This window comes from Canis lupus, chromosome 8 (assembly GCF_003254725.2).
Source record: "Canis lupus dingo isolate Sandy chromosome 8, ASM325472v2, whole genome shotgun sequence".
Taxonomy (NCBI): domain Eukaryota; kingdom Metazoa; phylum Chordata; class Mammalia; order Carnivora; family Canidae; genus Canis; species Canis lupus.
In genome coordinates, this window is record NC_064250.1 from 72,751,246 (window position 1) to 72,775,264 (window position 24,019).

A 24,019-nucleotide genomic window follows, 5' to 3' on the forward strand; every position below is an offset into this window, starting at 1 on the left:
GCCCCGGCTCAGCCGGGCCGCTCTCCCTTGGGGTTTCTCTGCAGTTGTGATAGGGGGCGGCTGGGGCTGAAATCTTCGGGAGGCCCAGGGGCCTCGCGTGCCCAGGATGGCTCCTTGCCCTGCGTCTGGACCTGACAAGGCTGGCTGGCCATCTCACCACGTGTGTCCTTTCCCTGCGGTTCCTCCGTGACAGCCACTCCCCCAGCACAGGGTCACTAGGCCAGGCTTCCCACAACCCCCTCAGATGTCGAGCAGCATCCTGGGTCAGAAGGAAGGTCCTGGGGCTGCCTGAGGGCAGAGGCTTCACGGGGTTCTGGAAAGCACGGTTCCGGGGGCTGCTGTCACGCCCCCAGCAAACCTAGGGTCTGTGCTTCCCCACCTGCACCCGCGTCCTCATGTCCTGGGGCCCCGAGGGACGCACACCAGGCCCATCCCAGAGGCAGCCAGGTGGGCCTCTCGTCCACAGACGTGGGGCCCAGGGGCCCTCCTTGCCTGGAATGCAGGACACATGGCAGAGCTTGCGTGGCCCCAGTTCCGCAGAGGAGGAGCCACAGAGAGCCAGGAGCACCTGGGAAGAGGCAGCCTCTGTCCCCAGCATTGTGTTCCTTACAGAGGAGGAAAAAATCACATTTTTTAAAAAATATTTTATTTATTTATTTATTAGAGATGCACAGAGAGAGAGAGAGAGAGAGAGAGGCAGAGACACAGGCAGAGGGAGAAGCAGGCTCCACGCAGGGAGTCGGTCGTGGGACTCGATCCCGGGTCTCCAGGATCATGCCCTGGGCCGAAGGCGGCACTAAACCGCTGAGCCACCCGGGGTGCCCAGAATATCACATTTTCCACGCAAGCAGAGGGGGCTGGTCGTGTAGACTGCGGAGGGCCCTCGGGAGACCTGCAAGGTGCTGCCCCTCTGGGAACCCACCTGCCAGTTCCTCAAAAAAGCTAACTGTAGAGTGGTGTGACCCGCTAAGTACACTCCTAGGTGGACACCGGAGACCCGAGAGCAGGCTCAGCTGACCCTGGGACTGGCAGCCCTGCTGATGGCAGCTGGAAGGACCGGTCTCTCCCTGGGGTCCAGCCATGTGATAGAACATCATCCGGCCATAAAAAGGAGCAGAATTCAGATAATTCAGATACAAGAACATTCCCTGCTGACCGTGGCCACCCAGCCCTGTCTCCCCACATTCCCCTGGGTCCAGGACATGGCTAATGCCGCCTAACCTGGCACCCGTGGTCAGGATCCCGCAGTCAGGATCCCGCGGTCAGGGGCAAGTCTCTCGGGCACAGTGTGAGGACAGACATTTCTCCGGAGTGCCCACCCCATGCCAGGCGGCCTGGAACTGGGGGATCCCTGGCAGGAGGGACCCGGACAAGTGCCCCGCGCAGTGCAGGAGGGGTCCTGGGCTGAGGGATGGTCTAGCCCCTCCTGGGGGGAGGCAGTCGACCCAGAGACCTGGAGGAGGGGGACGGGCCAGGACGGAAGGAGCCCCAGGCCCAGGCCAGCAGGGGCCTGTCCCGAAGCCAGCTCTGGATTTGGGACTGTGGGTGCTTCAGAGACCCCGCTGAGCCTCATCCAGAGGTATGTGGGCAAGTCCAGACCGTGGTGGGCTGAGCTGGATGGGCCCCGTGTCTGTGCCCCCTGCACCGTGCACCCCAACAACCGCAAACACGATGCCTTGAGACCCCTTAAAGCGGGCCCAGGGCGCACCGCAGCCGGGCAGGGTCCTGCGTGGGGAGGGCCCTCGGGCAGTTCCGTGCCGCAGGTGCCAGCAGGACCTGCTTCTCGGTGACGGGCAGGTGCTGGTGGGGCCCTTGGGGGGCTCCCTTCTGCGTGGAGGAGCCCGGGCAAGCTCACCCGGCGGGGGCGGGATGGGGCTGCCTCGTGGCACCAGGCCGGACGGTGCTCTCAGGCAGCCTGGGCGGATAGACAGGTGGACACCGGCTTCCTCCAGGGTTCAGCCTTTTCCCAGTGGGGGTGGTGGGCAGCCGTGGGGCCGGAGAGGTGAGGATACTGGCGGAGGGTCCTGACCTGTGAGACTCGGGGGATGGAGGGCAGTGCCAGCGGGGAGGGCGGGGAGGGCGGAGGGGCGGCCTGTGGGAGCGCGACCTCAGGGCCGGGCGTGGTCAGCAGGGGCTCCTGCCGCGAGGCTGAGCCAGAGGCCAGCCAGGGAGGGTCCGGCTCAGGGGCCTGACCCTGGAAGCCCAGTGGCTCCGAGCAGGGAGGGCGAGGAGCGGGTGGGGGCTCCAGGGGTGTCAGTGCTGGGCTGTAGGGGGGCGGCTGGGCGCCACACACGGAGGAGCGGCCACACCGGAGGGCAGGGCGCAGGTGGGGAGGGCGCCGCCCTGCCCATGTCGCTCGGTTATTGGTGGTGGCCTGTCCCCTGCGCGGGCGTGTGCGGCCCTAACCTGTCTCTGCAGCCACTGCAGAGGGCGTCAGGCTTGGCACCCGCAGGTGTCCTACGCTGCCTCGAGGGCTGCCGGCCTCGCCCTTCCCCGGAGCTTGGCTGCCCCGCTGCCCCGGCGGCGTGGAGAGGACAGCGGGCGCCGTGCCCCTGAGCTCCCGGGCACCTGGAGAAGCCTCCTCTTTTCCTTCTTTCCTTCCTTCCTTCCTTCCTTTCTTTCTTTCTTCTTTCTTTCTTTCTTTCTTTCTTTCTTTCTTTCTTTCTTCTTTCTTCTTTTTTCCTTTTTTTTTAAACTATTTTATTTAATTATTCATGAGAGACACAGAGAGAGAGAGGCAGAGACACAGGCAGAGGGAGAAGCAGGCTCCCTGCAGGGAGCCCAATGCGGGACTCGATCCCAGGACCCCGGGGTCATGCCCGGGGCCGAAGGCAGACCCTCAACCGCTGAGCCACCCAGGAGCCCCAAGCCTCCTGTTTTCACCCGATTTAGGGGAGTTCTGGTGATGACTGGGTGTTTCAGTGTGGGGGTTTTTGCTTATTTCTTAAAATTAATTTTAGTTTTTGTCAAAGTTACACGTGTACACAGCAAACAGAAAGAAAACGTTAGAGTACAAGACACGCGCGGAGAACCGCCCCCCCCACACCCCCGGTCCCCAGCTCTGCCCCTGGAAGGCCACCGCCGCCAGCCCTGGGAGCTGAGGCTTCTGGTGGCTCCCCCCGCGTGTCTGGGCTCACGGGGCTGGCTCCTGATCGCGGGCTGAAGGCGTTTTCCTCCGGCCGCGGGATGTGTGCTGCCTCGGTTGGGGGCGCTCAGCCAGGAGCCCCAGCAGCACGGGGTTGCCCGTGTCACGGGAGAGGTCTTCCAGGGACTCTGCTCCACGTCACAGGGTGGCTACCGTGGCCCCGGCATTGCCTCCAGACCCGGTGGCATCAGGAAAGGGGAGCGGCTTTGCGGCTGGGAGGGAACCCTCGCCGAGAGGCCGCTGCCGTCGGAGGTCCGGCCCGGGCGCTCATTGCCTCCCGAGCCCGCGGCGCGCAGGGTGCCGAGGGGTAAGGCACCCCGAGCGGGCCGCACCCCAGGAACTCCGCGTCCCCACGTCCGTCCCCAGGCCCGCTCGGGCCCCTGCTCGTCAGTCCTGCTGGGTTTCCTTTAGCGGAGCGTGCACTTCGCAGCACCCAGTCCTCTGACTGCATGTCGCCCCGTTCTCCTTCTTCTGCCCTGGCTCACCGGACCATCGGCGTGGGGGCCTGTGGGCGCCCCAGCTGCGGCGGGACACGACTCTGACGTCCCCGGTGCGACGGCCACCTGACCCAGCGAGCCCAGTAAAGCAGACTCCAGCCTGGTGTGGGGGGCCTCGTCCGATCCTTGGGGGCCCGGGCAGCGCACAGAGGGGAGAGAGCTGCACCCTCCGACGTCCTCCGGCCGGGACCCGGGTCTGCCTGGCCCGTGGGCTCCGAGCGGAACCCGCGGTGGCTCCGGGTCTGCAGCTGGCTGCCCGCCGGCCCTGGGACCTCGCAGCCCGCAAGAGGCCGGGGTGACCAGGCCTCTACGCACACTCGTATGCGGACCCGCCTGCCTCTCTGGGGAACCCAGGCCAGCGTGCCTGGTCACCCTGTGATGGGTGCCGTGTGGTGGCCGCCCTGCCTTGGGGCCCCGTGTCCAGGACCCAGGCGACTTCCATCCTGCAACCCTGACCCGGGCCCTGCTCTTCCCTGCTCCTCGGCCTCCTTTGCTGGCCTTCCTCGACCAACGACTGTCTCCTGAAAGCCGGCTGGGTGGGACCGTCCCGGGACTGGGGTCCGACCCGATGGCCCATCCCAGTTTGGCCACTCGGCGCCTGTTGCTTCTGGCATCATGGTAACGGCTGGGCCGATCCCTGGCCCTTTCTGGAGGCCTGTGCCCCCTCCAGCCGCGTCTAGGTCCTGAAATTCCGTCATGTCCTGTGTTGGCGGGGTTTCTGGGTCCTCTGCCAGTGACCCTTTCAGTGTGTAAACATGTCCGTGTGTCCCTGCGTCTGGCATGTCCCGCTGCCGGTGTCCCCGAGGCGGTCCACACGCCGTGTCCTGTTCCCCCCGCCAACCTCTAGCTGTGTCCACCCGGTGTCATCGCTGCACTTTCGAGACACGTCCTTTGATTGTACAGCTCCACCTCTTCACTTTTCTTTTTCTTTCTTTCTTCCTTTTTTTTTTTTTTTTTTAGATTTTATTTATTTATTCACAAGAGAAAGAGGAGCAGAGCCACAGGCAGAGGAAGAAGCAGGCTCCATGCCGAGAGCCCAAAGTGGGACTCGATCCCAGGACCCCGGGGTCACGCCCTAGGCTGAAGGCGGCGCTAGACCACTGAGCCACCCGGGCTGCCCCTTCTTTCCTTCTTCGAAAGTAACTTCTTTATCATTAACCTGCACCTTTCCTTGCAGGTCTTGACAGGTGCGGGAACACCGACAGCAGGCATTTGAACCAGAACGGGCACTGGGTCTGCCGGTTGCCTGGGCGAGACTCCCGTCTCGGAGGCTGTCCAGGTGCCCAGACGGGGCGAGCCGCCGCCTCCCCCGGGTCTGCGTCCCCGCGTCCTGCGCTGTCCCCTCCCGTTGGGAGGGCTGGCCTGCCGTCCCGCCGTCAGTATTCTGCTGCATTAGTGCCAGGGTGAAGGGGTGCCACTGGTTTCAAACGGCTAAGTGTGACCTGCCTTGTGCTTGCACGATATAAAAAATCAGTTTAGGGTCGGCTGCGTGGCTCAGGGGTTGAGCGCCTGCCTTCAGCCCAGGGCATGACCCCGGGGTCCGGGGATCCAGTCCCGCATCAGGATCCCTGCAGGGCACCTGCTTCTCCCTCTGCCTGTGTCTCTGCCTCTCTCTCTCTCTCTGTCTCTCATGAATAAAGAAATCTTTAAAAAAATAAAATAAATTTTTAAAAATAAAATATCAGTTTAAAGCAAAATAGTAAAATAGACATGCAGGTGCCAGTCATGAAATAGCGCATTGGTGGGACCCTGCTGGCCGCTGGGGGGCTGGCCCCAGCCACGGAACTTCCTCCAGGCCTTGCGTGCTGTCCCTCACTTGTCGCGTTGTACCTCCCCACGCTGCATCCTCTTGGTTTTGACAAACAGCTCAGCCGAGGCCCCAGGAGAAGAGAGGCTGCAGAGCCTCAAGGGCCGGCTGGCCTCAGCCTCCCTGAGAGTTCAGGAGCCATTTGGGGCCGTCAGTGGGCAGGGACACCAATGACCCAGGGACACCCAGGCCCCCACCGGCAGGGCGTCAGGCAGGGCCCTGAGGACGGGCTTCTCACTACTTGGTAGTTCGCCGCCCGCCAGCAGGCAGGCCAGGCGCGTGTCAGAGCAGGCTCCCCAGGGAAGCCGCGGCCTCGGGGCCTGCTCCAGGTGGGGGGGGCGAGCCTCACAGGGCGCAGCTGTCCTGCAGACCTCTCCCCGCACATGCCGGGAGCTCACCTGCTCCGGCTCCTGTGTGGGCCTGCATGCCGGCGCGCTCTCTCTCTGCTTACACTCATATTTTAATGGAGCAGGTCCTCCTGGAGCTTGCGAGAGCGCGCCTGGCAGATACAGCGTGGCTCCTTATGTGTCTGGAAATGTCTTTATTTCCCTTCATACACAAGGACGGTTGGGCTGGGTATGGAATTCTAGGTCGGAGCCACTTTCTGCGTCGCGGAGCAAGGGGGGCATCACTCCACTGCCCGCCTGCTTACCTCTCCTGCAGCCGCTTCCACTCCTGAAGGCGTCCTGAGGCCTCTTTGGGGACCCAAAAAACAGTGATTTGGAGAATCACCCTGTTTGTCCTAGAAAACAGAGTGCCTCTATTTATCACATCATCCCAATTGTTTCCATCTTTGCTTATGGATGCTGGAGCGGTCAGCGTGCAGGGAGGAGCGGGAGGGCGCCACTGGTCACCAGTGGCTTTCTGTCTTCTGAAGCTCTGTTTGTGGTTGCATACATGTTGTATTTTTCTGATCTGCTAGTCGTCTCACAAGTACTGGTATTCCTCTTTGTCCTTCGTGACGCTATTCAAAAAGGTTATAATGGTCAATTCTATGTTACGTATATTTTACTACAATAAAAACATAGAATAAAACAAGAACCAGAGACCACGCACCTCCCAACAGGAGAACACCACTGTTGAGGGACACTGCCACACTGGCCAAGCCCGCACTCAACAAGTGGCCTACAGCAGATATGGGGTCCGGGACACGCGCACGACAGCTGGGTCTCTTCGAGCAGGAGGGAGAGCCTGAGGATACGGAGGTTCGAGAGGCGTATCAAACAGCCACAGTGATAGGCGTGTGCGGGCCCTCCTCAGACCAGCCGTCTGGGAGCCGGGAACCCTGACTGGGCACCAGTGTGCCGATGCCACTATAGTCACTCTCTGGGAAACCGTCTCGTAGCGATACAAACTGAAATGTGGAGCGACACCGAGGGTTTGCTTCGGAACATCCAAGTGGGAGGAGGTGCATGGGGGGTCGGGAGGAAGAGTGGGGGCTAGAGGCGGGAAGGATGGAGGAGTGGGGTCTGCGTGACCCGGGGTGGCGAGGGAGATGGGGGTGCGTGGGCCATTCCCGAATGCCATCCCCGCTGCCCCCTGAAGGCCCTCTCCGCCTGAGGCCTAGGTCTGTAATTTAGGCAAATCTTTGGACTTTGATTCCCCAGAAGGTCCCCCTTCTCTATTTTATCCTTTGAGGAAACTGGATCATGCGGTCCCTCCTCCCCCACCTCTACCCCGACAGGGCTGTGGGCACAGCATCCCTGCCCGTTCCGGGGGAACCCTCGTCGCGACCCTTCCCGATCCCTTCCTCGCCGCGGACGCCCCCCCAGCCCTGTGTTTCAGCGTCCAGGATCCTGGGCCCACCGGGTTCTGTCTGAGGCCTGCGCCCGCCTCTGGTCTGTCGGTCTGCCCTGCCCAGGACGTCTGGGAGCGGTGCTCCTTTCTCCTCCCAAGCTGGCTCCTCCTGGCCTGGCCTCCCTGGCTCCACCGCGGCGTTGGCCCAGGCTCACTGAGGTGCTTGGGCCAGGGCTGGGCCTCTGACTCCCCCACCCCTGCTGCTGGCCAGCACCCTTGCCACGGCCCCGACGCCCACCCTGGGCCTGCCCGCCTGGCCGCGCGGCTCCCACGGCCTCCAGCCACGCCCCCGCCCACCTCCCACTGCTCCCACCTCTAATCTGGGGCTCAGTGCCGGGTGGCCCTGGGGTCTGTGGCGCCCGCACCCCCGGGCTCTCAGGCTCCTCACTGGGATCCTGTGGGATGTGGGCCGGTGGGGCACCTGCTGTCCACAGCCCTTCCTGGTGCTCCTCAGGGGCTCTGGCAACCCCGAGCGCACCTGTCGTCTCCTGTGTGCAGATGAGTGAGATGGAAGCAACACCCCCCTTTACCCCATGGTACCCTACGTACCCCATGTGGGGCTTGATGTAAGTCCCGAGGGCAGCATGGGGGCAGAGTGGCAGGGGGTGGAGTCAGGTGAGGACTGCCTGCCCCTGCACTGCCCCCCCCCGGGGGCCTAGCGTGGGCTGACTTCCTGCCCAGCCAGCCCTGTCCCCAGCTGTGGCAGGGTCCCCCCAGGACAGAGTGGCTCAGGCAGGCCGGTGGCAGTGGGGCAGCAGGCCCTGGCCAGGCTGCAGGGGGCGTGGGGTGAGGTGTGGGGTGGCCCTCCTGGGGGGAGGGAGGCAAGCCTGGGTGCAGCCTGGGCAGGACCCCAAGGCCCACAGGCTGGCAGAGAGCGTGTGGGTGGCGCGTGGAACCCCGGCCCCGACCTCCCTCGGGCCCCAACACGGCGCAGACCCAGGGCTCCGGGGACACACACCGCCCGGGGCGCGCCCACGTCTCCCCGAGGCTGCACCCTGGCCCCACATTCCCCACCCCTAGGCGCCCCGGGGTCTCGGAGGGAAACAGTTGGGCCAGGAGCCCCCAGAACGCGCAAGCCGCACTGCGGACCGAGCCCACCCGGAAAGCACGAGCCCGGGAACAATACCTTCGTGTGACAGACTTTCCCCTTGGTGACTTCCTGCATTTGTGCCTGGCCCGAGGGCTGAGCACGGAGACCTCCCCAAGAGGAGCCTCCAGCCAAGTGCTGCTAGAGCCAGGCACCCCCAGGCCCCCCGAGCGCCTGCACACAGGCGGGGGCTGGACAGGCAGCCGCAGGGCTGGGAGAGGCCCTGGGGGGCCTCCCGGAGGAGGGGGCGCGGGCGCAGGGTAATGGCTGTGCGGGGCCAGGCACGGGCGGGAGGGCAGCTTCCTGGGGGACAGCAGTCTGCGCCCCCGGGAAGTGAGGCACCGGATGCCTGGGGCCCTGATACCAAGGGGCCGTGGCGAGGGCAGGCCGGGTGCTGGGCGGGCGGGGGGCGGCCTGGGGGGCACCATGCAGGGGCCGAAGCTGAACAGCCCAGGAGTGAGACCCAGGCCCTAGGGGACAGCGGACCCGCTCGCAGGGTGGGGACTTCCTGGCATCCAGGAGGATCCCCAGGGCACCCCTGGGCCTCTCCCTGCTGGGGAAGAGCTGTGAGGGCAGGGCCTTGGGGCAGGAGAGTGGAGCCCTGGACCCGCGGGGGGAGGGTGCCGACCGGGCGGCCAAGCGCGGGGCAGCGGAGACACCGGGCGGCTCTCGAGCTGGGCTCCCCTGAGCTGCTCCCGGGCAACGCGGCAAGGACGCTGACCTTCCTTCCGGCCCCCCGCCGCCCTCGCAGCCTCCTCTCCCGACTACGTGCACATAGTTTCACGATGTACTTATTTTGAGAGCCAGTGTGAGAGCGGGGTGACGGGGGGGGGGGGGGGGGGGTGACCTCCCGAGCAGACGCCCCGGAGCGCAGATCACCTGAGCCGAAATCCAGAGGTGGGCGCTCCGCCGACTGCGCCACTCAGGCGTCCCCTGACTATGTTTTAACCTTTCTGTACCCCTAGGGCTGAAGGCCCCACGGGACCTCCGGTGCCCAGCACTGCCCGCGGCCCCCCCCGTGGACACACCCGTTGGGGTCTCCCCTCCGCGTGCCCTGATCAGCCGCCCTCCTGCCTTCTCCTGAGGCTCGGGCCCCGCCCTCGCCCGAACCCACGGTGGCCAGACCTCGCCTCCCCTGCACTTCTGGGGTCCTGCCCGGGCACACCTTTCTTCTATCCCCTTTGAGACCCCCACCTTGTTTCGAGTGACACGCAATCCTTTTCCTTGAGCGTCCCTGACAGCTGTGTGGGAGTAGCCCACGTGGCCACGTGGTGTTTGCTGCTCAGCAGGTGCAGAGCCAGAGCGATGGAGGGCACGGAGGGGCCGCTCTGGGGGGCAGGCACCCTGTGTGGGCTCCCGGGGCGTCCCGCCCCTCCGGCCTATTCCCGTCTGTTGCTCACAGCATCTCTCCCCACTGGATACCTACTTGGCCCCGGCCTTTCGGACGGCTTCGGGTTCAAGCCTCTCCCAGACCCCGTGACCTCCAGCTCCCGAGGCCAAGGCACCAGGGTGGCACACCTCCCCTCTCTCTGGGGGGCACCTGCTGCCCTCTGTAAGGAGGAGGGCTCCAGGTGCTCCCCCAGGAGGAGGGCTCTAGGTGCTCCCCCAGGAGAAGCCTGCCCGTTCTGCCTACTAAGTTCCAGTGCTCGCTGGGTGCTTGGACACCTCACTTCGTCTGCACAAACCCCCGTATCACAGCTTCGAGTTCAGAGGGGACATGCTTGCCCAAGGCCACCGAGGGGCACCTCCAGCAGTCTGGGCCTCAGGGGACTGAGCGTCACGGGGGCTGAGCAGCAAGCTCCCCGGCCCCTCCGGCCCCAGGCAGCGGCCTCCTGAAGCGCTGCTTCCGGGACCACAGCAGTCCTTGCTGCTCTTCTGGCCTCCTGAGCCCTCCGTCACCAAGTCCCATTGGGTCCCGCCACTCGATTGCTTGCGGCAGTTTTCTCCTGCAGGAGCTGGATTGAGTGTTGGGGGCGCTTTACACAGAGGCCACGTGGGGCCTCAGAGGAAGGAAGAGCAAGAGGCTCCAGGCCACTGGGGAGAGGGCAGGACGGGGATGGCATGGAAGGTCCCTGCAGGTGGGTGCGCCTGGGGCAGAGGCTGTGCCCATCCTTGCCTCAAATGGCTTGGACGGGGACAGGACTCCTGAGCGCTGCTGCTGGGCCAGCCTGCGACTGCCACCCACTCCGCAGACCCCACTCCCAGCTGCGGGTGAGCATGGGACCAAGGCCCTGCCATGCGAGTGCTGCACAGGCTGAGCCACGGGCCCCAGGGAGCGGGCAGCAGAGCAGCAGAGGGAAGATGGACAAGGAGGCTGGGTGGGGGGCCCAGGGGAAGGCAGAACGGGCAGGCTCCTCCTGGGGGAGCACCTGGGGCCCTGCTCCTGGGGGAACACCTGGGGCCCGGCCTCCCTCCCTCCCTCCTCCTCCCCCAGGCCTCTGGATGGTGCTCCTGGGGTCTCAGGGGGTCTCGAGTGGGCCTCCCCCGCAGAGCAGCGGGGAGCTGCATTTCCACCCCCTGCAGTCTTGAGTCCCGCCTGATGCTCTCCGGGGCCTCCGGGAGCCGGTCCCCCGCCAGGGTCCCCCCGCCGGGGCTGGCCAGGGAGGGGCGCCCGGTGCTGAGGATTTCCCTCCGGCTTCCTCCGCCCCTCCCCCCGCCCTCGGGCTGCGAGCTCAGCGCCCCGCCCCGCCCCGCCCCGCGCCCTCCGGCCGGTCGCTGGGCTGACCCCGCCGAGCCCCCGGCCCCCGGCGCCCCCGGGCAGGTGGCCGTCGCCGGTGACCCGGGCTGGGGCGGCCTCGGCGTCTGGGCCCCGGCTCGGAGCGTTTCCTGCCCGCCCGCCCCAGCCCTGCCCCGCAGGAAGTGGCCGCCTCCTGAACAAAGGGGCCGGCGGACAATGGCCATTGAATTGGGCCGGGGCGCTCGCGCACGGCCGGGCCGCCAGCTGCCCGCGCTGATAAGGCCGCGCTCCGGGCCCCGGGCAGGACGCCCCGCTCCGCCCGCCCCGGGGTCCGCGGGCTCGCCCGGCTCGGGGGCAGCGGCCGCCGCAGGCCCCGCCCCCCGCCTGCGGGCCAATGGGCGGCCGACCCGCCCCCGCCGGCCGCGCGGGGGCCAATCCGGGAGCTCGCGGCGGAGCTGCCCCGCCCCCGGCCCCGCCCCCGGCCCCGCCCCGCCCCGGCCCGCGCGCTCCAGGCCGCCGCCCGCCCGCACAGGAGGCGTCTCGGCGACGCTGGCGGTGGCTGCGGGGAAGGAGGCCGCCGGCGGGCACCCGGGGTCCCAGGGGTCGGGGCGCTGGGCTGGGGCCGCGGGGAGGCGGGACCGGCGTGGGCGGCGCGGGGAGGCGGCGCTGCCCACCGCGACCCGCCTGCCGCTGGGCTGTCCCCGCCGTGGCTCCGGGGCCGGGGTGCAGAGGGCTGCGGTCTGGGCGCCCCCCCCGCGCCCCCGCCGGCCCCGCGCACCTGCCGCCCCCCGCGCCCCCGCCCACCTGGCTAGCGCGCCCGGTGCCGGGAGGTCGCAGGCGCCCCGGGGATCAGCGCCCACCGCGGCCGGCCCGCGTGCCCCCCGCCCGTCCTGGCCCCGGCCGGCCCTTCCGCTCGGCCCTGATGTCCCTGGTGTGACGCCTCGACTCCAGCCGCCCCCGGGCCTGCCCGCGCCCTCCACCGCGTCCCTACACGCTGCGGAGGCGCGGCCCCGCGCCCGGGGGTCACACTTGGGGCTGTGGGCCGGCGGGAAGGCCGCGGACACCTGGGCCCTGCCTCAGCGCCCCCTGCCCCCTGCCCCCTGCCCCCTGCCCCCCGCGCCGCGCCCTGCCCTGGGGCTGCAGGAAGTGGGAAGCCCGGAGGCTTTGGCTCTGGCCCTTTATCAGCTTCCTGCGGCCAGCCCGGCCTGGGCCCCCACGGCGCCGGGACGACGGGTCAGCAGTGACTCACTGGGAGCCCGGCCTGGGGACACCCTGCCCCCATGCGCGCCCGCCGCATCTCTGCCCCCCTGCTCTCACCTACCCCTGCACCTGGCCCGCAAGGCCACTCTGAACGCCGTTCCCAGGAGCCCAGCTGGCCCCAGCCTGCCCTGTGCCACTGCCCACCCACCATCTCCCCACGTCTAGGGTCCAGCTCTGCCCTCAGGAAATGCTGATTGGTCCCCTCCCCCGTCCCCAGCCACCAGGGCTCTGCCGAAGCCAGTGGGGTCACCTGGTAGAGCACACACCTCCTCCTGGAGCCACCTCTGGCCACATACTTGCTCCCCTCCCATCCTGCAAGGAACAGGACGCCCCAGCCTCCAGGGGCCTGACCGTCCCACCCTTGGAGGCTTTTACCAAATCTCCCCCTCCTGTCCTGTGCCCGGACTCTGACTCCAGGTCGGTAGCCACCTGCCTCCTCTGTGCCCAACCGTGACCTGACCAGCTTCTCTTCCTTTGGGTCCCAGTGTGGACCCGTCCTCCTCCAGGGAGACTTCCTGGCTGACCTTGACACCCCCGTCACCCCGGCCCCCCCGAGGACTGTCCCCACTCCACGGAACTGGGAGGCTTCCCTGTACACGGAAGCTGCAGCAGGGCCCCTAGAGCCTGCTGTCCCCTGCAGAGCCCACCTCTCACCAGGGCACCTGGGGACACTGCAGGGGAGGCCAGAGGCGACGCTGAGGGGGTGGGTTGGGCCCGGGGAGCAGCTCTGCCTGCATCAGACACCCGTGCCAAGGTAAACGGCAAGGGAGCCAGCGGTCCCCGTGGGCTCCTTCCCAGAGTGCTGCCCTCCCGGCAGCAGTGAGACCCGAACCCGCCGCCGGAGGCGCCCGGACGCCCTCGAGCCGCCCGACTGTCCTGCAGTGCCGCCTGCTGGCTGGGACCCGCGGCGCCCACAGGCCGGGAAGGGGGGCTCTCTGCGCGGCTGGGGACCTTGGGGGCGGCCGCAACACCCACATTCCTGGGCTGGGGCTGCACTGCGGGGCCCTTGAGCGGCGCCCTAGGCTGCTGAGCCCCAGAGGTCTGCCCGTTCCGGCCTCCCCATCGCCCTGACTCTATGCCCCCCAGGCCGCCCTGCTCAGCCCCTGCCCGGCCTCCCCACCATCGCACAGCCACCCCGCCACGGCCCAGGGGGCTGCACCCCTGCGTCCCCCCGGCCAACCTCGGAGTGGATGGCGCCGCGAGGCTCCGCCAACGCTGGGCGAACAGCCCGGACCCCGAGGGGAGCTGTGCGTCCCCCAGAGCCCCGCGTGTGCTGGCGGGAGACAGTCTCCCGGTAAGGGGCCTCTGCAGGGCACGGGGAGGCGGCGAGGCCTCAGGGAGATTGCGGGGGGGACTGCAGGGGCTGCCCCAGAGCCAGGGCTCCCTTTCCCCATGGCTGACCGCGCACCTGTGCGAGCCACGCACCTGAGGCTGATCCCGGCTCCGCCCCTGGGCTGCCCAGCGCCCTCCCGGGCCCGGACCACCCGCGGCCAGGCCCTGCCACAGCCGACCCTTGGCCCCAGAGCTCACGCCCTGCCACGCGCCAGGCAGGTATCTTCCCGGGCCCCACCAAGTTGGCGCCTGGCAGACGGGACCTCCCGAGGGCTTGGGGGCGATTGCTCTGGCTGCTGCAGAGGAGCAGGCACGCCCGCCATCCAGCTCGGGCCTCCTGGGCGCTCGTGCGACCCTTGGTGGAAGGGGACTGTCCCTCCCTGCCCACGGGGCCGCCCTGGGCTGCAGGACGCCCCCTCCACAGCCCCCAGGGATGCTGCGGGTGCCCTAGGCCACTTCCTGGCCAGGGCCAGCCGCGGGCCGTGAGAGGGCGCTGGGGACTATGGTGGTACGTCAGGGTCAAGGTCAGGCTGTAACCAAGCCGGGCCCCTGCCCGCACAGGTCCCAGCCGGGCCCATTGTACGGAGACAATGGCTTCCTGAGCCAGGTTCCTCCGCCGGCAGGAAAGCCATAAAGAGCCTCGCTCTGCCACCGCCCACGTCCCCTTTGAAGGGCCTGCAGCTCTGGAGCTGGTCCCTTGGCCCCCGAGGCTCTGCCAGCCTGGCTGGGGCCCAGGCCTCCCCGGGGACCTGCCGGCCCTCTAGGCACGTAGGCACGTAGGCACAGAGGCGCTGGCCGTGGGGAAGCTGCCGGCCACACGCAAGCGTGACCCCCACCTCGAGCCTGGAAGCCCAGAAGCCCTGGCCCGGGAGCCCCTCTGGCACCCCCCACCCCGAGGGGCCGCGGTGCACGTCCAGGGCAGCTCAGGGCCTGGGGGCTGGCAAGCACGGGTGCCGGAGCTGGGGCCGCGGGGGCCCCAGGAAGGGCCGTCGTCCTCGCAGGGCAGGGGACAAGCAGGGCGTCTGGTGTGGCTGCAGGCTGGGGGCAGAGGCTCTGCGCCCCGCCCAGGGGAGGAAAGGGGCCACAGGGGGCTCTCGGCCCACAGGCAGCCCGGGTGTCGGGCCCAGTGGGTTGCAGGCCCCAAGCGCAGCCGCCCACCGGGAGGGCTGCACGCGCAGGGGCGGCCGGAGTCCAGGTGGCGGGGCCCGGGGCTGCGCCTGTGTCGGGTCGCCTTCGCTCCGTGCCAGTCTTTGCTGCCTTGCTGGGCAAGGGGGTCGGTCCTTGGGCCCAGCGTGCGGGGGACGGTGAGCCTGTGATGCCCGTGCTGGTGGCGCCCAGCCAGGCGGGCCCTCTGACGACGCACCCTGGACAAAGACCGCAGACCCAGACCGGCACCTGCCACTTCGAGGCTCCTAGTCTTTATTATTCGGGGAATGCAGCGTTCCCAGGGAGGGGGAGGCCTCGGCTGAACCCACTTGTGGCCGCCAGGGGGCAAGCAGCTGCGGGGCAGGGAGGGCCGAGGACGGTGGCGTACCCAGGACTGATGGCTAGGTACCACGTCCCCCTGGCGGTGACACCTGTGGCCTGCACTTCACGTCCCTGAGTCTGCCCTGCAGCCTGGCGGGATGGGGGGGGCCCTACACGCTTCCAGGGCCCAACTCCAACACGGCAGTGGGCAGCAGGCCACAGCCCGCACCCCCCCAGCAAGCCGCCGTGGAGCAGCAGAGGGCCAAGGGGGGACAGGTGGAAGCACCGCCGATGACACTGCCAGCGGGGGGTGGGTGTCCCCAGAGGGCACCGCAGGGCTCCCACTGGGTCCCCAAAGCCTGAGGCACCCAAGGCAGCCCCGGCAGGGCAGACGCTGCATCAGCAGAGCTCTGTCCTTGGGGGCTGCCCACCGCCCCTCCTCCAAAGGGGCCCACACTGCCCTCAGGTGGTTTTGGGAGCAGGGTGGCCAGCAGCAGGGGTAGGGGCCTCAGCAATCCAGAACCCACTGTGCTGGGAGCAGGTGGTGTGGGCCTGGGGCGCACAAGGCTGAGGGACAAGCAGGCTGGGGTGACAGTGGCCGGCAGGGCAGGTGTGGGGGGTGGCCTCCTGGAGTGACCGTACAGATGTGAGCCGCTGGGGACGGCTCTTGGGAGGTGGATATGGGGCGCCCATTCCTCCCTCCCTCCTGCCGACCCCTCGGGGCCCCACCGCCTGCTCAGGACGCCTGCAGACGGCCCTCGGAGGCTCTAGCCAGGGCCCTGGGTGGATGAGTGGGTGCAGTCGCAGACCTGTGCCCCCAGTCCTGGAGGGGCTGCTCCCAACACAGCCCCACTGCAGCCCTCTCAGGAAGCTACCGGGTAGTTCCAGCTCTGGCTCAGATCACCTAGCGCGGTGTGGGCCTGACTAGCAGGTGACACCGAGACACGGCCCCCACGCCCCCTGGGGAGCGGGTCAGGGCAGGCCGTCACAGGCACCCTGCAAGGACACGCGCCATCAAGAGCAACGACCGGCCCGCAGCCCCCAGGGGGACCCCCAGCCGCCCTGGGCCTGGCACCCTGAAGGGCGGTCTGGTGGCTGCGGCCCCTTGGGACGTGTGTGCCTGGCAGTGGGTCAGGGCACGTGTGCACGTGGAAGGTGTTTACAGTGTGTGTGCGCGTGCGTGGAGGCACACACAGGCAGGAGGGGGGACAGGCATGTACTCGAGCACCGCCCTCTGCCCAGCCGCCGCCCCATGAGGGCCCCCAGCACGGACGGCTTCAAGGGCTCCGGGAGGGGCTCCCATGGGGGGCAGGCTGCCTCCTTGCGGCTCCCCGCCCCGGCCCTGCAGTGAGGTGGTGCAATGCCGAGTGCTCCTCTCAGGGCCAGCCCACTGTCACCCGGGAAGAGGTGGCTGTCAGGATGGGTGCCGGGGAAGCCACCTCCTCGCTGGCCCCCCCGCTGGCTCCCTGTGGTCTCCTGTGACACCAGGCTGGAAGCGAGGGGCGGCACAAGTAACCAGCAGCAACGGGTGCCGTCCAAGCAGGGCAAGGGAGCCACACGGGTCCAGCCCCAGGGTCGGCTCGGAGCCCAGGGTGGAAGCAGAGCACACAGCCAGGCCACTGCCGTGCACCTCCTTGGGCCTGACCCCGGCCCGAGGCAGGCCACTGCCACCACTCCAGGGGACTGCCCGCTGGCCCTCACACCTCAGGGGCCCTGACCCTGGACACTGCTCACAGAGGGCTGCCTCCCCTCTCCCCCGCCCAGGCACCCAGGGTGCCCATTCCTGCCGCCCATCCAGTAGGGACATAGGTCAGGGGTGGTGACAGGGTGGCCTGAGTCCACTCCCTGCCACGAGGACCCTGAAGGGGCTGAGCCTTGCAGAACGCAGGGAGCTGCAGCCTGAGCCCACACCTGCCAGGCACAGCTCCCCGAGGCCCTGGCCCGGCTCTTGGGGAGCACGGAGGGCTGTGCCCAGGGTTAGATGGAACAGGTCCTCCTTAAGGTGGGAAGAGCAGTGTGGGGACGTGGGGCGGAGGGACAGACAGGCCTGCATGTCCCCCTCAAGCCCACAAGTGCGGCAGTGGTGGCCCGCACACAGGGCACAGCCCATAGCCCAGAGCACCCTGCCCCATCCCTCACCAGCACCGTGGTCACTGCCAGAGCGTGAGCATCTCAGACCACGTGCCACCCACGCACCCACGTGGAACAGTCCCCACCACCCTCCTCACCACGTCCTCTCGGGATACGTCCTTCCCGCCAGCCCCTCCGCCCTGGCCCGTCTCCCACACATCCTGGGACTGGACCCCCTGCTGCAGGCACACAGCACACCTGGTCCCTGCCATCTGCCCCCAGACCTCGTCCAGCCTCGGGGGCCTCAGCCCCCCCCCCCGTGCCCTCCCCCGCTGCACACCCCCTACAGGATCCCCGCCCTCCCTTGCCTTGCAGGCTCAGCTCCTGCAGGGAGCAGCTGCAGGACCGCACACCCCCTGCGGCCTCCACCCAGAAACCTCCTCTTACCCAAGCTCCCAGCGGAGGTGTCCTGCCGTGCACACACACAGCCCCGTGTCCCAGAAGGCGACTCCACCACGTCTGGAGCCACTGCCACACCTCCACCCGGAGGTCCCGCGGGCCCATTGTCCCTGGCTGGGCGGCCCACGCTCCGCTCCCTGACTGGCACGGAGAACACCCCAGAGAGGCCCCAGCCAGGAGAGCCCACGCCAGGGACAGACCTCGCGCGTCTGACGACAGGCCAGGTGTGTGGGCCAGCCTGCCTGCTGTGTGCCTGTCGCGCCCCTGCTGGTCGGGCAGCCGCGTGGCCTCACCCCTCCAGAGCAGGCCTCGGAGCCAGACGGGGAAGCACACGCCACACACAGCCTCACTGGGTTTCTGCTCAAGTGATGGATCTTTCTATTTCACTAAACCCACTCTCCTGTCCAGCCTTCTAGGGGCCCCAGGGTCCAGGCAGGTGCAGCCAAGGACCTGAAAATCCCCTACCTGCAGACTCTGCTGCACTCTGGGAGGGTCCTGGCCCACCCCGGAGATGGAGGGCTGGGCCCTGGGAACGCAGTATGGCCTGGCTCTGCCACTGCAGGGGGTGGAGTGACCACGGCTGGCGTCTCGAGGGCCACGAGCATCTGCCCTGCCTCTCTGGCCGTGTCCAGAGCAGTGATGCCCACGCTGAGGCCTGGAAAGTGGTCCCTGAGCCTTCCAGAGACGAGGCCTGGCCCCGAGGGGCAGCTGAGGGTGGCGGGAACCATCCAGAAGAGTAGCTGGGCTTGAGGACCCTCTGCCTGCTGTGCCCCTGTGGACACTGGGCCAGGCTCCGGCTCGAACAAGAAGCACCTCCCGCTCCGCCTGGCTCCGGCTCCGTGTAGCAGGGCCAGCCCGACATCCAGGCCGGCCACACGGCGGCGCAGGGCACCACCCAGGGCGGCTGTGCACCTGGGCGCAGTGGAGCCCACTGTCCCACGTCTGCTGAGCAGTGCTGCTGACTCAGTTCGCTGGCTGGCTACGCTGGGGCCAGGCGCAGGAGAGTCCGGGGTCTGGCTGAAGACGCAGCAGCGGGGTGGGGGGGAGTGGGTGCAGCGTTCCTCAGCCCCGCGGAGGGGTGGGCGCCCAGGCGCCTGGCCCCGTAAGGGCGGACAGCGGGGTACCACAGCCCCCCGGCCCACACTCACTTCTAAGAGCGGGCCTCCTCGTGCCTCAGGGTCCGTCCAGGGGACTGGACCGAGCCTCCTGTGAGCGTTCCTGGGCTGTAAGCCCCACGTCCGACCGGACGCGCAGACACTGGTCCAGCGCCTTACGGTGCTCCAGACGTGGTCCTGGCAGCAAGTGCCACGGAGGCGTGGAGTGGCTGCGGCGAGGGCTGCGGGGCAGGCGGGCCACCTGAGGCCCCATCTGATCCCCTCCAGACACAGCAGGGCCCACGGCCAGACGTCACCGGCTGTGGGGCCGCGGCTCAGTACCCATCGTCCTCCTCGCCGTCACAGCCGTAATCTGCGGAGGCACAGAGGGTAACTGGACGCCCTGGGGCGCTGTGCACCTGGCCCCCCCGCCGTCGTGGCACCTTCAGCACATGCAGGGCCTGGCCAGCAGCTTCCGGCACTCGAGGGCCTCAGAAGGGACACAGCCGACCTCCCAGGGTCTCTGTCCCGAAGCCGAGAGGCCTGGGTGCGGCCGAGGGCCTGTGCCTTCTCCTCTGAAGCACCCCACTCCGCCCCACCTGGTGCCCATCACCCCCTCACCGTTGCTGCCCATCATCTGCAGGGCGCTGACACAGGGCTCCCCGTCCTCCTCGTCGGGGTCCTCCTCGTCGGGGTCCTCCTCGGGGTGGTACGACACCGGGCCGCTCTCCACCACTGCTGCGGGCCTGACAGCCTCGGCTCCCAGGGCGGGCGGGCTCGGGAGCACCGTCTGCAACCAAGGAGCACAGGCTTTGGGAGGCCGCCTGCCCCGGGGCACGGGCCCCACCGCCGCAGCCCGACTGGCCCTGCCGTCCCCTGGACGCTCCCACCTGTGGAGCCCCCGACCCCTCAAGCAGCCCCTCCCTTGAGCCCGTGCCCACCCAGGAGCACCCAGAAAGCCTGCGGTCTGCCATGGCCTCGCCCTGTGGGCAGCCCGCCCGAGCACGGCGCGGCACCCGGCAGACGCCCAGGCCCCTCTGTGTGCGCGCCCGGATGGCCCACGCTCCCTCCCGCCACAGCCGGACTGCTCAGCTGCTCGCAGACGTGGTGACTCGGCGGTGGCCACACAACGTACCTCTCCCACCGCCGCTTTCTTGGCTGGCTGCGCAGACACCATCGGCCTCAACCTGAAAGCAAGCACGGCATAGCGGCCTCAGTCCAGGCGGTGGCCAGCGGTCGGGGGACGGGCGCCCTGCTGAGAGGCACGCCTCGGGCGGTGGCACCGGCCACTCTTCCACGTATAGGATGCGCCACGAGGGCTCAGCCCCCCCGACTCCTGCCCCCAGACGCAGCACCCGTGGCCCTGACTACCTCCCCGACCCCCTCCCCAGGGCTCCCTCTGATGTCCCTCGTCCCAGCAGGCCCTGCAGGCCTCGTGACTCGTCCCCGTCCCTCTGTCCTCTGTCCTCCTCCTGCCTTTTCTGGGTCACCAGCAGCTCTTCCGCCCCATCATTCGCATCCACCTGTGCCTGCTCGGCCATAGCTTATCCTCCGTGAACACACGGCTCTAATCTGTGTTTCAAACGGTCACGCGTCCACGCGATACAGACCTGCGTGAGTGACCGCAGCTGGCCCTGAGTCATGGGGGCACACGCAGTGCTGGGAATGGGGGTGGATGGGGGGCAGGTGCCAGAAGCCAGAAATCAGGATTTTTCTCTGAAAACTTTTTAACGTTGCCAACAAATCCAAATTTCACCTTAAACGCTATGCAGACCAACGGGAGACAGTCCCAGGCAGGTCTGATGCCTGCTTGTCATTTGACGAATAAAAACCTAAAATCAGGGAGGGGTGCCTGGGGGTACCTGGGGCAGTTGGCTGGGTGCCGTGGGATGGAGCCCTGAGTCTTCCCCACCCCTCTCCTTACCCCTGCTCACACCTGTGTGCACACCCACGTTCCCTTTCCCTCTCTCTCTCTAAAGGTGACCTAAAATTGTACTGCTTTGCGGGCTCTCCAGGCGGTCTGCCCAGCTGTTCCTGGTCAGGGTTCTGGGTGGTTTGCTTCAGGAAGAACGAGTGGGGACCGCGGACAATGGCTGCGGTGGGAGACGCCTCCCGCTGGGCCATCCCTGGCCCTGATCTTCCCTATGGCTGGAAGACGAGTGTGACACGACGGTTCTACTGTCCCTCCTCCAGACACAGAAGCCAGATCACCTTCCACACCGTCACTCGCAAGGAACAGAGGAGCAAGGGCCGCCTACCGACGTTCCTCGGATGATGCTGGCCTGTCCAGGGGGACAGTGGGACCCCCCGAGAGGTAGGTTGTCCTCCTACGCCCTGGCCACGGAAGCCATCCAGGCTCAGGGACCCTGCCCTAGCCTCTGGTGGGGGAGACATCCCGGAGGATCTCAGATGACTGACATGCCAAGAAGCCCCGGGGACACTGGGAATGGACGCTGTAACAGCTTGCAGCAGGTGGACAGGAGCTCCCGTGGGAGGCTCACGCCACAGCAGCAACCACCTGAGGCCCAGCAGAGACCAGAGCCACTGGAGCCAGAAGGTGGGCAGCTGGCCCGTCCGTCCACCGGCTGGAGAGGCCTCATGGTGGTCAGTGGCGTGTGCGGCAGCCAGCACGGAGGTGGGGGTCTGGGCCTGACGCTGGCCACCCCCTGGTCCCTTGCAAGCAGCCCCGGCAGCTGTCAGCAGCCCCCCGGAGGGCCAATGAGCGTGTGGAAAGCACGCCCCTCCCCCTGGCCCCCATCCTGCTCACCCTACCAGCGCCTGGAGGGTAGACATACTAGCAGTGGTGGAGCACAGCAGACCCCTGAGACAGGCTTGTCCGTCCACAGGCAGCCAAGGGCAGGGCCACAGCTCTGGGCAGCCCCTCTGCACCGTGAGCAGAGTGACCGGGCCCCAGCAAGGGGGTGGTGCGCCCCCTCTCCAAAGGGCAGCCTGAGAGGAAGGAGACCCTGGGGGGTTGGACGCAAAGCCCCCAAGGACTCAGGGTCTCCCGAGAGTCTCTCATGGTCTGAGGGTCCACCGACAGGCGGGAGACAGGCTGGGGGTGCGCTGCCCCCGACCACAATCAGAAGGGAACACAGGACGCTGGACGGTGACAGGCTGTGCTGGGCACTTGCGGATCGAGGGAACAGAAGGATCAAGTCATAAAAAGTGTTCTGAGGGCAGCCCCTGTGGCCCAGTGGTTTAGTGCCCGCCTTTGGCCCAGGGCGTGATCCTGGAGACCCAGGATCGAATCCCACGTCGGGCTCCCGGTGCATGGAGCCTGCTTCTCCCTCTGCTTGTGTCTCTGCCTCTCTCTCTCTCTCTGCCTCTCATGAATAAATAAAGTCTTAAAAAAAAAAAAAAAAAAAAACTTAAAAAAAAAAAAAGCGTTCCGAGGGGCACTGGGCTGCCTCAGGTGGGAGAGCATGACTCAGGGGCCGTGAGTTCGAGCCCCACATCAGGTGTAGATGTGACTTAAATAAATTTTAAAAAAGAAGCATCACAAAAACCTTGGAAAACATTTACACTGAGTTACGAGGAAATAAAGCAAACTACAATATTTCTGCTTCTCAGATGAACCAGCATTAAACTGCTACCGACATATACCCTCCAGGCAGCCCGCCAGCATCCAGGCCGGCCAGGGCACCTGTGCACCAGGTGCACGACCTCCAGGGCCAGCTCGGCATGGCCAGGACCCTCGGGACCACGGCGCGGGCCATGGCTTCTGCCCTGATCCGCTCACCACCCTCCCCCCGCCCCCAGGGTGGGCAGTCTGCTCTTGGCTCTCTCCCTGCTCTTCCTTCCCGGCAGGGACAGCAGTGCGCAGCCAGGGGAGGGCTGCACGGACGGCCCCTCCCAGGAGAACAGGCTGCCTCGGGAGAGCCTTGAGACGGAACACGCTCCGTGGCCTCAGGACCCCTTCCGGGGTAGGAGCCCCCTCCTCAGCCCCCAGACGTTCGTTCCCAGCGTTCGGGTGGTGAGAGCACCCCCAGGCGTCCCGCCCCTGCCCGGGCCCAACACCCGGCCCTCCTGGCGCAGTACCTCTTCCCCACGCTGGTCACGGGGTCAGCCCCGCTCCGGCTGGCAGGTGTCTTCCTCCGAGACAGCTTCCGGGCGCTGGCGCGCTCCTCGGCCCTCGTGTCCTCCCCCGGCACGCTGCCCCCGCCCTTGCTGTTGAGATCCCTGAGCACGCTGTAGTTGATCTTGCTGGAGATTTTCTTCTGCTCCAACATCTTCTCAATGGCCTCCCCGGCCGTGCTGGCCTGGATCGGCTCCCGTCGCTTGCAAGACTTCTTGGGCTCAACGGAAACAGGAGAGTTACCGCCCCCTGCGGGATCTCAAAGCCTGCAAACCCGCTAGGAGCTGCGTGGGATTTGGGGAACAGACAGCTGGATACCAGGGGCGGGGCTGGACAGAGTCTGCTGGGGACCCCGCCCAAGGAGCTGAGGTGTGCAGGGCCCCGCACCACCTCCCCCTCCCCTGCCCGCCAGCCTTCCTGCCACGCGGTTAAGGGTCCCAAACCCCGACCCCAAGCTCCACGCCTGCCTCTGGCCTCCTTGACTCCCTGCCAGAAAGGTTCTCGAGTGGAGCAGAGACCTGGCTGGGGTGTGCCTGACTCTTGCTGCTCTTGCTCGGCGCAGCCGCGGAGCCAGGACTGACCCCAACAGGACTGAACACGAGACAAGCAGGCTTTCCGGGGACCCAGAGGCGGCATCTGTCCGAGGGGGGCCGGCCTCCTCTGTCCCAGGCTGCCACCCTGGGAGCCCTCGCGCCACTGGAGGCCCAGGCCGGCCCCGCACACGTGAGCGAGCCCTACCTTGTGCTCCTTGTAGATGCCGAGCTCCTTCTCCTTCGCTATTCTTGCTTCTTTCTCTGTAAAGTCCACACACGGCAGGATGAGCGTGGGCCCCGGGGCCTGGGCTCCCGGGCGGGGGGCGGGCACTTACCCCTCTGCTCCCGCAGGTACTCCGCATTCTCTCGCATCCACAGCTCGGCCTTCACGCGGGCTTCCGCCTCGTTCAGGATGTACTGGACAGAGCAGCACACTCAGGTCTCAGCCAGCAGGGCGCCCCCACCCGCCCAAGCCAGTCAAGGGTGGCCTTGGACCCGCGGGGCCCCAGGCCCACCACCAGGAGCCAGGCAGGACACCTGTCGACCTCCAGCCTGCCCATGGCCAGCAGCAGGGGCCTGTGTCCCCACACCAGCACGCGGGCACCGGGGCCAGGCCGGACCAGCTGTGGGGACGTGGGACCCGGGGGCTGTGTGGAGCACTATGGGGGATGCCCTGCCTGCCTGGGGAGGCCAGGGCTGCCGGCTGAGCCACTGCG

General features: G+C 67.5%; 2 protein-coding genes across 7 annotated transcripts in view; both read right to left on the reverse strand.

Moving 5' to 3' along the window:
* Window positions 1–643: 643 nt before the first annotated feature.
* On the reverse strand, window positions 644–10,966 carry LOC112657508 (basic proline-rich protein-like). Its single transcript, XM_025443553.3, has 2 exons — window positions 6,506–10,966; window positions 644–6,413 (listed from the first exon to the last, which is right to left on the reverse strand). Exon 1 carries the CDS (start codon window positions 8,759–8,761, stop codon window positions 7,697–7,699), a length of 1,065 nt encoding a protein of 354 aa, XP_025299338.1. The 5' UTR covers window positions 8,762–10,966; the 3' UTR covers window positions 644–6,413; window positions 6,506–7,696.
* Window positions 10,967–14,998: 4,032 nt separating this feature from the next.
* The window catches only part of BRF1 (BRF1 RNA polymerase III transcription initiation factor subunit), a 54,892-nt gene continuing 45,871 nt past the window's right edge, over window positions 14,999–24,019 (reverse strand). For all 6 annotated transcript variants that reach the window (XM_049113560.1, XM_025443957.3, XM_049113561.1 and 3 more), the window contains 6 exons: window positions 23,639–23,720; window positions 23,509–23,564; window positions 22,734–22,990; window positions 19,828–19,879; window positions 19,314–19,482; window positions 14,999–19,065 (listed from right to left, as the gene is read on the reverse strand). In XM_049113560.1, the coding sequence (XP_048969517.1) occupies window positions 19,028–19,065; window positions 19,314–19,482; window positions 19,828–19,879; window positions 22,734–22,990; window positions 23,509–23,564; window positions 23,639–23,720 (654 nt within the window). In that variant the 3' untranslated portion in view covers window positions 14,999–19,027. The remainder of the gene's footprint in view (window positions 19,066–19,313; window positions 19,483–19,827; window positions 19,880–22,733; window positions 22,991–23,508; window positions 23,565–23,638; window positions 23,721–24,019) is intronic.